The 15,037-nt window shown below is 41.8% G+C and overlaps 1 protein-coding gene and 1 non-coding gene across 20 annotated transcripts in view; one reads left to right on the top strand and one right to left on the bottom strand.

Annotated features, from left to right (window-relative positions):
- Window positions 1-15,037, top strand: part of apc (APC regulator of WNT signaling pathway) — a 263,910-nt gene that overhangs the window by 215,373 nt on the left and 33,500 nt on the right. For 18 of the 19 annotated variants that reach the window (XM_038805088.1, XM_038805089.1, XM_038805085.1 and 15 more), the window contains one exon: window positions 12,833-12,955. In XM_038805088.1, the coding sequence (XP_038661016.1) occupies window positions 12,833-12,955 (123 nt within the window). The remainder of the gene's footprint in view (window positions 1-12,832; window positions 12,956-15,037) is intronic. The other variant, XM_038805090.1, reaches the window with a different exon arrangement.
- Window positions 6,165-6,353, bottom strand: LOC119970817. The gene has a single exon (XR_005461683.1). It is a non-coding gene; the product is annotated as a U2 spliceosomal RNA (small nuclear RNA).

The following is a 15,037-nucleotide window of genomic DNA, read 5'->3' as shown; positions in this document are numbered from 1 at the left end:
TATTCATGTATTTGTGAAGTTGCCCCTTAAACGTCACTATCGATCCTGCTTCCACCACCTCATCCGGCAGCGAGTTCCAGGCACCCACTACCCTCTGTGTAAAAAAACTTAACCTTGTACATCTCTTCGAAACTTTGCCCCCTAGTAATTGACCCCTCTACCCTGGGAAAAAGTCTCTGTCTATGCCCCTCATAATTTTGTAGACCTCTATTAGGTCGCCCCTTAACCTCCTTCGTTCCAGTGAGAACAAACCAAGTTTATTCAACCTCTCCTCATAGCTAATGCCCTCCATACCAGGCAACATCCTGGTAAATCTCTTCTGCACTCTCTCTAAAGCCTCCACATCCTTCTGGTAGTGTGGCGACCAGCATTGAACACTGTACTCCAAGAGTAACCAAACTAAGGTCTTTACAGCTGTAACATGGCTTGCCAATTTTTATACTCAATGCCCCGGCCAATGAAGGCAAGCATGCCGTATGCTTTCTTGACTCTTCTCCACCTGTGTTGCCCCTTTCAGTGACCTGTGGACCTGTACACCAAGATCACTTTGACTGTCAATACTCTTGAGGGCTCTACCATTCACTGTATATTCCCTACCTGTGTTAGACCTTCCAAAATGCATTACCTCATATTTGTCCGGACTAAACTCCATCTGCCCAAGTACAAACGATCCAAATCCTGCTGTATCCTCTGACAGTCCTCATCACTATCCACAATTCAACCAACCTTTGTGTCATCCGCAAACTCACTAATCAGACCAGTTCTATTTTCCTCCAAATCATATATATATATGTTTGGGGATATATGCAAGTGGCTGGGGGTGTAGGGAAGCGAGCGGGTGGTGAAAATCAAGGAGAAATGCGAAGGGGAGTTCGGAGGTCAGATCAATCGGGGAGTATGGAGTGAGGCACTGCGTAGGGTAAACGGGTCCTCCTCCTTTGCAAGAATGAGTCTGATACAGTTATAGTGGTGCACTGGGTGCATATGACTCGGGGGAGAATGAGTGGGTTCTTTCAGGGGTAGCAGATGAATGTAAGAGGTGTGGGTGGGGGTCAGCGAATCACGCGCACATGCTTTGGGGTTACGAAAAATGGGGAAGATTCTGGGCCAGGATAGTGGAGGAGGAGGCGGACCTGGATCCTTTGATGGTGATATTTGGGGTTTCAGAGAAGCCGGAGCTCGTGGAGAGGAGGAAGGCCGATGTCATGGCCTTCGCCTCTCTGATTGCACTGCGACAAATTTTGCTGGAGTGGCGGTCGGCATCGCCACCGGGGGTAGCAGCTTGGTTTGGGTGACCTGTATGACTTCCTGCAGTTGGAGAAGATAAAATATGAGTTATGGGGCTCAGCAGGGGAGTTTGAGAAAAGGTGGGGGATGTTGTGGCCGTGTTTGAGGAGCTGTTCATCGCAGGGGTGGGGTTGAAAAAGGGGAAAACATTTGTACAGACTGTATAGTCGATTGCTGGGAAGTATGTTTCCCGGGGTACTTATTTGTTGGAGCCTGTTTTGCTACATGTTTGTAATAAAATACATTTCTTATGTTAAAAATTATGTGGGGAAAACCATGAGCTGTAAAGGAGCAAAAACAACTTGTTCAAGTACACAAATAATTGAAAGCTAGTAAGACGGATAGAAAATGTAATAAAGGTCTAATAGAACATTGGCCTTTACCTCGAGGAGGGTGAAATACAAAGTGGAGGAGGTTATGCGTCATCTGTATAGTGTTGCTCGTTCTGGTGAGTGCGCTTTACACTCAATTGGCTCTGCTTTATTACTTAGCTCTAGAGTCGCCAGGTATCCTTATGATACCACCACGAGGTTCATCAAGTTGAGATCAATGACTCAACACACCAATTAGTAAGGTTCAAATCAAAACAAGTTTATTTATACACAGTTAATCGCTACTCATGCATACAATACTAAAAGACTAGGCTATTCCTACCACTAACAGGCCAATACTTATCTGGATAAGGGAACCCGCTGGGTCAGGGAACAATGGCCTCTTGCTCGATTTCGAGTCTGCAGGCTTCCAGCTAGTACGGACTAAGGGGTCAGGAGCATCTATCTCGTAGTGTGCGTTGACTGGACACTTAGTTGATGGTGCAGCAGTTGGCCAGGCCTCTCCTTCTTATGGTCAAGTTCTTCGAGAGCTGCTAAGATGTTCTGCTGGGAGGGCCGGCTAAGAGAGCGAACTGACCTTCGGGGCTCTATCTTATAGTCCTCGGGGGCTTCGCGCCCTTTTGGGCGGACCCCAAGCTTACTTCCAATCGATTGGATCCCATACCAATCGATTGGTTTGAATTTCCCAATACTAGGGCTGTTTCCCGATCGCTGGGCGGTCCTTGGGTGCCTGTTTGCTTCTTTTGTCTTGGACCCCTGTTGGCGCCGAGGAGTCTAGCTTTTCTACGATCACCTTTGATTGTTACTATTGTGCCTGGGAATCGCTCATTAATATGCATGTCTGCTGGTTTCAGTGCTGTCTGCTTTCTTTGCAGGCAGAATACACAGGAAAAGTCGGCAAACTGCTTGTTTCTCTGGGATTGTCCAATTTTCCCTGCTGTGTTTCTCCATTTTAACTTGGAAAGTGGCCAACTCAGGTGGCTACAATAGAGCCTCAATGAACCTCATGTGGAGTACTGTATTCAATTTTGGAAAGGATATATTTGCCTTGTAGTAGGTTCGGCACAGATTCACCAGAATGAAGCCACGTCTTAAGAATGTTAAATTATGAGGAAAGGTTGGATAAACTTGGTTTGTATACCCTATATTGAGGGATTATACGATTGAGGTGTTAAAAATGTTAAAGTATTTGGTAGAATTAATGCAGAGAAACTATTTCCTTTAGTAGGGCAATCAAGAACGAGGAAGCATAAAATTAGAGCTGGGCCATTCAGGATCAAAATTTGGAAGTACTGTGGAGTTAAGACATTTGAAGCTTTTAAGACTGACATCAATAGATTTTTGTAGCATAACATGCATGTGGAGCAATCGCAGATTGATGGAGTGAATGTAGAGATTAGCTATAATCTGGGTTAAGGCTGAATTAGCGTTCAGAAACTGACTGGTTTCTAATCATATTTTGTAAATGTGTTAGTTGATGTACATTTTGAAATTAGCCAATTTTACTTTTATTTCTGTAAATTATAAAATAAATATATATTTAATAATAACTATAATCACTCCAATAGAAATAATCATAGCAAGTTTACCAACACCTTGAACTCGTAACCTCTGCTTATTAATTTAGTTTACAAGGGCCACCATAATCTTAGAGTGGGAATGGGGGATTTAGCAGAAACAATATAACTGATTTAAATGTATAACATGAGCATTTAAAGTAAGTTTTTAAAATTAATTTGTGGGGTTTGATTGTCACTTGCAAGGCCAAAGTTTATTGCTGATCCCTAATTGCGCTTGAGCTTCCGCCTTGAACCACTGTGGTGTGTGTGATGATATGCATTAGCAATCATGTATATAATGATGTAAACGATCTCCAACCAGCAGGTGGCAGTGTGAATCTATCATTTGACTCTACCTCGAGGATTTGAGAGTTGGTTGTGTTCGTGGATAGTCATACTTGCAGTAGCTCTAGGATAATTTATCAGTATTAGTAGTTTGCAATATATTTCTTATAGTTATCTTTACCACACATTTATTTTATAATAAAATACTTTAACTAGTCAAGAACTCAATGTTCTCCTGTGCATCATTCATACCGGCCAACCACCAGAACGTAACATGGTACCAGGAGAGAAGATCTACTAAGCTTCTTTGAAGATTCAAACAAGTAAAGGTAACTCTGAAGACGAAGAAGGTTAAAAAAAGAAACACATCTTCTACTCGCCTTGTGAGCTACTGATGACTAGTACTCAACTCACTGACAGACTTCGAAGTCCAGGGTGGGAAGTCTGAAGGCACCACACCAACTTTGAGTCACTGGTAATGTGGATGAGAATTGACGTGTATTCAAAAAGCAATTCATGTTGCAGTCCTTGGTCTGCAGGCACAGCCTGATGAGTGACGCATAGTTTTGCTGCTCACCATATCAGGTTCACAAGCGATATACATATCTAATGCGTTCAATTTCGATAATGAGGCAGATAGCAAGAACTTTGAGGAAGTTGTAAAGCAATTTAATCGGCATTGCACTCCAAAACAAAATTAGACGTTTGATCGCGACATACTTTGCATGCGCACCCAGAAGGCAGGCAGATTGTTTGATAGTTTTCTGATCGATTTGTGATTGAAGGCGCAGTCGTGTAATTTTGCTCCCCTACAATCATTGATGATCCGCGATCAGATCGTGTTCAGGATTTGTAACGACAAGGTATGCAAAAGGCTTTTAAAAGAAAATGGCAGACACCGCTATTAGTGTAATGATGCACTTAAGTATGAAAAGTGGTCCCAGCACCGGCGGTCATTTTAAGCGACTGACTGAATCCTCCATTTCATGTAAGCTATGCGGCAAGCTACATTTGCCACAACTGTGTCCAGTGTTTGGAAAGATATGCTCCAAATGTAAAAGCAAAGATCATTTTGCTTTACCAGTAGAAGCTTTACCAGTAGAAAAGCGTTTTACGTCGACATGACTTCTGGTGAGGACGAGGATATTCCAGATATGCAAAATGACAATGTTTTAAGGACTATTTGCAGCAACAGTAAAGTAAATGCAGAAACTCCAAAAGACAAATGTACAGTTCCATTAATGATTAATGACACATTAATTAACTTCAAACTCGGCATGGGAGCGAGGGCCAACATTGTCAGTTTGTCAGATTTAAAAGAGCTAAGAATTAAACTGAAAGTGTAAAATAAGATAGTACCACTGAAAGACTACAATGGAAATGAAATTACTACGCTAGGAGCATGCGAGCTCGATGTAACACGGTTGCACAAGTGATTAGCACTGTGGCTTCACAGCGCCAGAGTCCCAGGTTTGATTCCCCACTGGGTCACTGTCTCTGCGGAGTCTGCACGTTCTCCCCTCGTCTGCGTGGGTTTCCTCCAGGTGCTCTGGTTTCCTCCCACAGTCCAAAGACGTGCCGGTTAGGTGGATTGGCCATGATAAATTGCCCTTAGTGACCAAAAAAGGTTAGGAGGGGTTATTGGGTTACAGAGATAGGTGGAAGTGTGGGCTTAAGTGGATCGGTTCAGACTCGATGGGCCGAATGGCCTCCTTCTCCACTCTATGTTCTATGTAACTGAAGAACAAAGTTCACACAGTAAAAATTTCCATTGTGGAGTTGGAATGTTGGTCTCTACTAGGAATAGAAGTGTGTGAAGCACTTGAGCAAGTTAAGCGAGTTTACAGTGCAGACTTTACTGTAACCAGACAACGTGCCCCAGTAGATTCCATGTTAAAGGAATTTCCTGGGATATTTCAAGGCTTTGGCACTTTACCTTTCACACGGGCAGCAGGGTAGCATGGTGGTTAGCATAAATGCTTCACAGCTCCAGGGTCCCAGGTTCGATTCCCGGCGGGGTCACTGTCTGTGTGGAGTCTGCACGTCCTCCCCCTGTGTGCGTGGGTTTCCTCCGGGTGCTCCGGTTTCCTCCCACAGTCCAAAGATGTGCGGGTTAGGTGGATTGGCCATGCTAAATTGCCCGTAGTGTCCTAATAAAAGTAAGGTTGGGGGGGGTTGTTGGGTTACGGGTATAGGGTGGATACGTGGGTTTGAGTAGGGTGATCATGGCTCGGCACAACATTGAGGGCCGAAGGGCCTGTTCTGTGCTGTACTGTTCTATGTTCTATATCATATCCAGTTAAAAGAGAATGTGCAACCAGTAATACACGCACCAAGACATGTACCAGCTCCATTGAAAGACAGATTGAAGGACGAGCTAGGAAGGACGACAGCTTCAGGAGTAATCAAACACCTAGAGGAACCTACAGATTGGGTAAACTCTATGGTCTGCATCGAGAACAGATATAACAACTGGCAAATCTGTATGGACCCCAAAGATATGAACCTCAACATTAAAAGAGAACATTATCCAATACTGAAGAGGGTAGAAATCGCGTGAGATGTCAGGAGCAACATGTTTTAGTAAGCTAGATGCTTTATGCTTTTATGGCAGCTCAAGTTAGACAAAGAAAGCACAAAGCTGTGTACTTCCGCACTCCATTCGGCAGATATTGTTTCTTTTTTTTAATTACTTTTCCACAGTTACTAAGCCAGGGCTCTGAGAGTGGACAGGGGCGAACTCCTAATCCAGTTCCTTGCCTGCGCCAAAAACCGATTCAAATTCAAATTGAATCTGATTCATGGTCCCCACAAGAGAGACATACCAGATCTGAGCCAAAAGGCCAAGCAGATACTACACTTGATCTTAGCCAAAAGGCATAGAAGCGATCGGATATTGTTTCTTAAGGTTGCCATTTAGTGTCATTTCTGCATCAGGGATTTTCCATCGGGCAATGGAGCACATCGTTGAAGGCATTCCAGGAGTCAGAGTTTAGGGATGTTGATGACATAATTGTCTGGGGAGCAACACGAGAAGAACATGTCAGGTTTCTCAAAAGTGCTGAAGAACATTAAAAAGAATGGCTTAAAGTTGAATAAAGCCAAATGTTAATTTGGTGTTGACAATATCACTTTCTTGGGAGAAAAGTTTTCTGCAAAAGGTATACAACCTGATCAAGAAAAAATAACGGCAATCTTGAATATGCCATGGCCCAATGATAAAAAAACGTATATTTAGAATGTTAGGAATGATCAACTTTGTTGGAAAATTTATTCCTAATCTCGCAGCAAAAATTACACACCTCAGAGAATCACCTCAAGAAACAATCAAGAAAGATATGATATTCCAATGGACAACTAGACATGAACAGGAACGGCAAGCATTACAAGAAGCATTGACGACGGCCACACTGCTGACATTTTTTGACCCTACGAAGATAGCGACAGCTGCATCGAAAGATGGTTTGGGAGCAGTTTTCTTGCGACAAGACAATGAACAAAATTGGCTTCCAATTGCTTATGCTTCCAGGTCAATGTCGAATACAGAGTGACATTATGCTCAAATTGAAAATGAATGCTTAGGTTTAATTAATGATCTTACTAAGTTCCACGCCTATGTATATGACTATTTATAGTGGAACTAACCACAGACCACTGGTCGCAATAGTTTTTTAAAAATCTGAACGAGATGTCCCCCAGGATTCAGCGCGTGATGATGAAGCTACGAAGATATGATTTTGATCTAATCTACATGCCAGGCAAGCAACTCATCTCCGCTGACGCATTATCTCGAGCCACAGGCATGAAAGAGATAAACCAGATGGATGAGGATGTTCAGGTTCATGTGAATCTTGTCACTGAGTCGCTTCCGGTATCTGATGACAAATCAAGATTGATAAAGGAAGAAACAACCAAAAGGTGATAACATTTGTCCACGAGAGATGGCCGAAAGGTTCCTGCTCCAGCTGTTATAAATTTAGGGCAGAATTAAGTGATGCAAATGGGTTTTTGCTTCGACAATAACTCCACAATCATTAAGGTGGCTGATTCTTCAAAAAATCCATGAAGGGCATTTGGGAATGGGAAAAGTTCAAGAGACGAGCCAGGGATACAGTTTATTAGCCGGGCATCAACCAAGATATTCAAGTAATGGTAAAAAACTGTACATAGTATAGGAAGGTGAACAACTGCACACAATGCAGGAAGTTAAGAAACTGCACAACAGTGTAGGAAGCTTCAGTTCATGCTGTCGGAAGAATCAGTTACTCGAAGGTTAGAAAGGAAACCGATCTTTCAATAAAGGAGGCAAAGGAGATTTGATGACAAATCTACAAGAAGGCTTCCGCCATTACAAACAGATGACACAGTAAGGCTAGAAGATCCAATTGGGAACGGATGGTTACAGTATGCAAGGGTACTGCAACAGGCAGGTCCTCATTCATATCTGATCATCAGTGATGACAGGAGCCTTTAAACAGAAGAGCTCTGCTGAGGGTTCAGCAACCTTTTATGAAATCCAAAGACAGTTGAAAAAGATACATTTTAGCACACAGATCCAACGCAAAGTAAGAATGCACAAACTTCAAGAAGAACGACAAGAAACAATTGCACCAACAAATGAAAATGAAACACGGCCACAAGTTCAAACACTTCTCAGGAGATCAACAAGGCAAAGACGTAAATCTGAGAGACTGAATTTGTGATGAACTGTCAATAGTTAAATGTTCTAAAGAATTATGCATATCATATTGTATTGTAAAACAAAATCATGCATGTAAATAGTTACATTTCCGAAGGAAAGGGGATGTAATGATATGCACAAGCAATCTTGTATATAATTGCACAGTGTTTTGCACAGCACAGTGGTTAGCACTGTTGCTTCACGGCTCCAGGGTCCCAAGTTTGATTCCCGGATTAGGCCACTGCCACAGCGGAGTCTGCACATTCTCCCCGTGTCTGCGTGGGTTTCCTCCGGGTGCCCCGGTTTCCTCCCTCAAATCCCGAAAGACGTGCTTGTTAAGTGAATTGGACATTCTGAATTCTCCCTCTGTGTACCCGAACAGGTGCCGGAGTGTGGTGACTAGGGGATTTTCACAGTACTTTCATTGCAGTGTTAATGTAAGCCTACTTGTGACAATAGTAAAGATATTTTAATTATGTAAACGACCTCTGACCAGCAGGTGGCATTGTAAATCTACCATGGGACTCTGTACCTCGAGTTAGTCATATTAGCGGATAGTCATACTTGCAGTAGCTCTTGGATAATTTATCAGTATTAGTAGTTTGTAATATATTTCTTGTAGCTATCTTTACCACTCGTTTATTTTATATAATACTTCAATTAGTCAAGAACTAAATGTTCTACTGTGCATCATTCTTATGGCCAAGCACCAGAACATAACTTTGTGGTGCAAGTATATCCATGGTGTTGTTAGGGAGGGAGTTCCAGGATTTGTACCCAGCGACAGCAGAGGTGATAGATTTCCAAGGCAATTTGTTATGTACTTGGAGGTGATAGTGTTCTTCTGTGTCTACTGTCCTTGTTTTTCTGGGTGATAAGAGTTAGTGGTTTTGGCCGGTGCTATTGAAGGAATCTAGGCAAGTTGCTGCAGTGCATTTTGTGGATTGTATTCTATGTCAAAGCTTTTGTTGTTGCAAAATCCTTCTCATTAATGTCTGTGGGATTGCTCTCCCAATTGTGGCGCAAGTCTCAAACGTTTGTGAGGAGAACTTTTCAGGCTCAATGGGCAGGGGTGTGTGTGGGGTGTACCTTTGTTTTTTCTGGCACCGAGGTCAATGTCAACTAGTCCCTCCAATTTTATTCTTCTTTGACTTCTCTGTAGCTTTTCTGATACAGCTAAGAGGGTTTCTAGGCCAATTTAAAGGGCAGTTAAAAGTGAACCACATTATTGTGGGTTTGGTAGGCTGGATCAGGGCATGATCTTCACTCAAGGACATTAGGTTTTTTTACAACAATCCAGTAGTTTCATTTTTTTTTTCAAATTAAAGGGTACTTTAACATGACCAATCCACCTACCCTGCACATCTTTGGGTTGTGGGGGTGAGACCCACATAGACACAGGGAGAATGTACATACTCCACACAGACAGTGACCCGGGGCCAGGATTGATCCCGGGACCTATGCCCTGTGAGGCAGCAGGGCTAACCCACTGCGCCACCGTGCTGTCCCTCAATCCTGTAGTTTCATGATCACCAATCAGAGACTAGTTTTTTGTGCCATATTTTATCAATCAATTGAATTTAAATTCCACCAGCTGCCATGATGGGATTTGAGCTCGCTTTTCTGAAGGCCTCTGGATTACTAAAGGACATTAGATTTTTTTATGGCAATCCGGGGTGGGGGTGTTAGAAGTAATTCTTCAGATACTCAAATCCCAAACCATATCAACTTCTGTAGCTGAATTTTGAGACTATTTCTGAGCTTTTTTCTTTTCTGTTTCAATTTAATCGATCAGGAAGCTTTGAACCAGTATGTTTGGGTGCTACATTTTTGGATATTATCTTGGGATAATGAGCCTTCAAGTGGGAATCTCCTCTATACTTCCATTTTAGTGGAAGCTTTAGGAGGAGCATCAGAAGGATGTTTGGGTTGTGCCAGAGGCAGACTGCACCCAGCTTCCAGAACGTTCACACATGTGATCACAGGTAGGCAGACACCTACTGGCTCTTTAAGAACTGCTTATTGGAGGTCAGCAGGGAGCCAGATGCAGAGCTGTGCTTTCTGATTCAAGCACTCCTGTGGATAGTGTAAGGCAGGGGTGGGCAAACTTTTCCGTGCAAGGGCCACATTCAGAAATTCACAATTCACAAAGGGCCGCATAGTATATTAAGTAAAATAATTACTTCACCCGGTTATGATCCTGGGCGCCTCATATAGAACATAGAACAGTACAGCACAGAACAGGCCCTTCGGCCCTCGACGTTGTGCCGAGCAATGATCACCCTACTCAAGTCAACGTATCCACCCTATACCAGTAAGTAACCCAACAGCGCGCGCGCGCCCCCCCCCCCCCCCCCATTAACCTTTTTTTTCCCGCGGGCCGTAGTTTGCCCACCCCTGGTGTAAGGGCATAAGTGTCCCTTGCGGAGCTTGACTTGGGTTAGGAGCTGTACTCTGGAGGAACAGGAATTACTGACTTCAATATCAAGTAATGCATGAAAATAATGATCTTTGTTAGACAACTATTGAACGATTTAAAAAAAAAGGTAACTTTACATCCATAGTTTATAAGAATTATATATGAGCATATGCAATATTACTGGTCAGGTAGAAAAAAAAGTGGCAAATGGAATAGTGTGGAATGATGCACTTGAGGAGATCAAAGAAGGCAAAGGATTACACAATAAATGGAACGATGCTGAGCGATGCAGGGGAAGTGAGAGACCTTGGATTAATTGTATTAGAGTGGGGACCGGGGAAATTGACAAGGATGTTACCAGGAGTGGAAAATTGCAACTATGAGGAAAGATTGAATAGTCTGGGGCTGTTCTAGGAAATGGAGGCTGAGGGGGGATTTGATTGAGATGTACAAAATTGTCAGGGGCTTGGATAGAGTGGATGGGAAGGGCCTATTTACTTTAGCAGCGAGGTCAATGACTGGGGGACATAGATTTAAAGTGATTGGTAGAAATAGTAGAGGGGCGATTAGATATTTTTTCAGCCAGAGGGTTGTGGGGGATCTGGAACTCCACTGTCTGAAAAGGTAGCAGAGACTGAAACCTCTACTCATTTAAGAGGTGCCTGGTGGCATAGTGGTATTGTCACTGGACCAGTATACCAGAGACCCAGGGTAATGCTCTGGGGACCTGGGTTTGCATCCCACCATGGCAGATGGTGAAATTTGAATTCAATAAAAACCTGGAATTAAAAGTCTTAATGATGACTATGAAACCATTGCTGATTGTAAAATTCCATCTGTTTTTTTTTCCTGGAAGGGAATCTGCTGGCCTGGTCTGGCCTACATGTGACTCCACACCCACAGCAATGTGGTTGACTCTTAACTGCCCCCTCAAGGGCAATTAGGGATGGGCACTAAATGCTGGCCCAGCCAGTGACGCCCACATCCAATGAATAACAAAAAGATAAGTACCATAACCGCCACGACCAGGGACCAAATGCTAGAAAGTCAGATTAGGCTGGCTGACTTGTATATCGGTTGGTGCAGACACAATGGGCCAAGTGGACTCTTCCTGTGCCATAAACCTTCTATGATTGTATGATTACAAATCTTAACCACAAATTTGTATGTTCATGACTGCCTCCCAGACAGTATAACACCCCAAATTAATCTGTTAATTTCTCCTTGATTCATACATCACTGAGTCTCCGAATAACCTTGCACAGTGGTGGACACTTCAGTTATTGGCCTTTCCTGCCTTGGTCTTGCGTGATTGACAAATCCACTCTGGTTGCAGTCTTGACTGTTGGAGGCAATTTCGTCCAATTTCTGGCTTCATTCCAGCCTTTCAAGGCTTCTATGCAGACTTTCACAAAACATGGATCTGGTAAACATGAGCCCTATCAAATTCTCCTCACAGGCAGTGGGCGGCTTTGCAGACTTCACAATATTCAATATGCGCAATATGAATCTTTTGATTGTATCTCCCATCTGTCATCGATCAGGTTGTATGTCCATCAAACAAATCTCTTGATTCCACATCATAATGACCACCCCAGGTGCAAGGTTATTTGTTGTCCTGGCTTGTAGTTCATGGGTTATTGAGTACATAGTAAGAAAAGGCTTATGCTAAATAAAGACACTTTTGGTTTAGTCTCATTGAAAAAGGAAAACTGATATGGCTGAAATACCAGCTGTGAATAGCCAGTATAAAAAAGTCTGGGAAAAATAAGTCGACAGTTAATCATATCATTAATAATATCACTACTGATTACTAATGATTAATTATTTTACTTGATCAACGCACAATCGTACTTAATTTTAAATCAAGATGTGCAAAGTAACTTTAAATATTCAATACAGGCTTAATACAAGTTTTCTTCAAACTACAAACAAAGCAGAAATAAGTGCAAAATACCAAATGGCAAAAATGTGTAGCTGCAGGCGTACAATGAAGTGCGTCCTGGGTCTGGTATTGCCAGTGGTGATAATGGTCTCTGCATAGCGAGATGTTTTTCTGAGCTCACTTCCTCCATATGTGTGCTAATAATACACAGCCCCAGCAGAGGCTTAGTTAGAAAACTAGTCCCAAATTGTCATTTTCGAAAATGCTTGTAATGTTCCTGAAAAACAGTGAATGACACAACACTGGAAGATTTCATAGCATTTCAGAAACAATACTTTTGATTTGACAAGGTTAATACTTCTAATTCAATCCAATGTGTTTTAGGGTTCAGGATCAAGGGTTGAACAAGATGCTGCTAGTGTGATGAGCTGTAGTAGTTCCTACTCAGTTCCACGAAGACTGACAAGTCACCTGGGTACCAAGGTAACCGAAGATTCCAGACTACAGGTCGCTACATTGCATTTTTTCTAATACGTCAATTTTAACAATGCTTTGGCTGTTTTATCAGTATGTTTAGCTATTTTCATTAACACATGCATGTTGTACTCCTTACTGTGCCTTTTGAAAATATTTACAAAATGGTGCTTTATGTAATGTTAATTGGCAATCATTGCTGCTATACTCAACATATGAGAAGAACTAAAAGGTCAGAGTAAGGATTATATTTGAATCAAACTTGGTGTCAAAACGAATTCTAGAAAAAAATCAAAAGAAACCAAATTACTTCATCTAGCAATGATATATCCAAATCACTTCTATATTGTAACCAGCAAAATCTCAGGACAGCATTTTACACACGGATAAAAAGTGACCTATCACCTGGAATTCTGGCATTAATCTGAATATTATTAATTCCAGCAATATTTTGTCATATTGCTTCCAAATCCACTTGCAGAAATAGCAATACTTACTTTTCTGTAATTTGTTTGCTGGCTGTTACACTTTGTTTCCTTAAAGGTTTGATTTTTTATTGGTCTTTGTAAAAATTGGTGTTACCAGCTAGTTATACGGTTAATCTAGAAGATAGTGTAGTACCAATAAATAGGACTAAACAATTGATCAGTAAATATTTAAATACAGAGTTAAACCTTAAAATGTATTTACTGTAATGATATTGTGTAGATATGGATTACCTTTTATATGATTTTCAAGTGAGCAGAATACGCATTACTACACAAGTGAATAAACTGAAGGGACATATTGATTTCACATTTAGAGATGTTGGGAATCTCAATTGCAGTTGGAACTCCGTATCTCTCAGTCAGCAAGAGCATAGATTAGAAGACTATGTTGAACTTCTTCAAATGGAAGTAGAACTGGTGAACAGAATTCTTCCATCACTACTCAGCCAATAATTCAGCACTATGTGGCAATTTCTAGTGAGGAGAACCCCTGAGATGCAGCGAGCAAACAGCCTGCTTTTGGTGGCCTCACCTCCTGACGTTTAAAGCTTGGTAGCATTAATGGTGGCAATCTCATATCAACAGTATATTTAATCCAATGCATGATCATGTTAAAGTTTATGTAATTAAATTGCTGGATTTCATGGGGGAAGGGGTGAAGAAATCGCACTAGCTTTGATAATTAACAAAGAACAATACAGCACAGGAATAGGCCCTTCGGTCCTCCAAGCCTGTACCGGTCATGATACCACCCTTGGCCAAAACCCTCAGCACTTCCTAGTGCCGTATCTTTCTATACCCATTCTATCCATGTATTTATCATGATGCCTTTTGAACTGTGTTAATGTGTCTGCTTCCACATTGCGTTCCAGACACACCACCCGCTGTGTTTAAAAAAAAACCTGCCTCGCACATCTCTTCTAACTTTGTCCCACGGTCCTTAAACCTATGCCCCCTAATGACTGATCCCTCCAACCTGGGAAAGAGTGCCTGCCCATCCACTCTATCCATGCCCCTCATAATCTTGTAGATCTCTATGAGGTCGCCCCTCAACCTCTGTCGTTCTAATGAAAACAGTCCGAGACTATCCAGCCTCTCTGCATTGCTAGCACCCTCCAGATATTAGTAGTAGTTAATTGATAATTAAATTCTAAACATCATCCATCTGTGGATCTATTCTGGAAACAAAATGCTGTGCAAAAGAAGAAAAATTCTAGTTCACCTTAAGCCGTGGGTTCTAAACTTAAATGAAATTCAATTTACATGAAATGAGTATTTGCTGTAGTAATTAGTAAATGAATGATTCTTGATTATTCTTAAATTTCCAATCCAACTAATTAATACTAGACCTCAAGTGATTGTATTATACTTGGATATAAATCGTAGCTAATTTAATGTGGAGATAGGGGATGGCAGAGAAGGATGCATTATGCGTGGCTATCTAAGAAAGTTAAGGATGGTATCAAATTGAAAGAAAAGACCTGCATTGCTACAAGGATTGGTGGTAAGCCAGGAGATTGGGAACATTTTAGAAACTATCAAAAGATGCTTAAATAACATCCCAAGAATAAGAGGAAAGCAAGGGGGAAAAGGAAGTGTTAAGAAAGATAATGGAATCTTGATTCAA

Source organism: Scyliorhinus canicula, chromosome 8 (genome assembly GCF_902713615.1).
Source record: "Scyliorhinus canicula chromosome 8, sScyCan1.1, whole genome shotgun sequence".
Lineage (NCBI taxonomy): Eukaryota > Metazoa > Chordata > Chondrichthyes > Carcharhiniformes > Scyliorhinidae > Scyliorhinus > Scyliorhinus canicula.
This window is presented reverse-complemented; position numbering and strand designations above follow the sequence as displayed.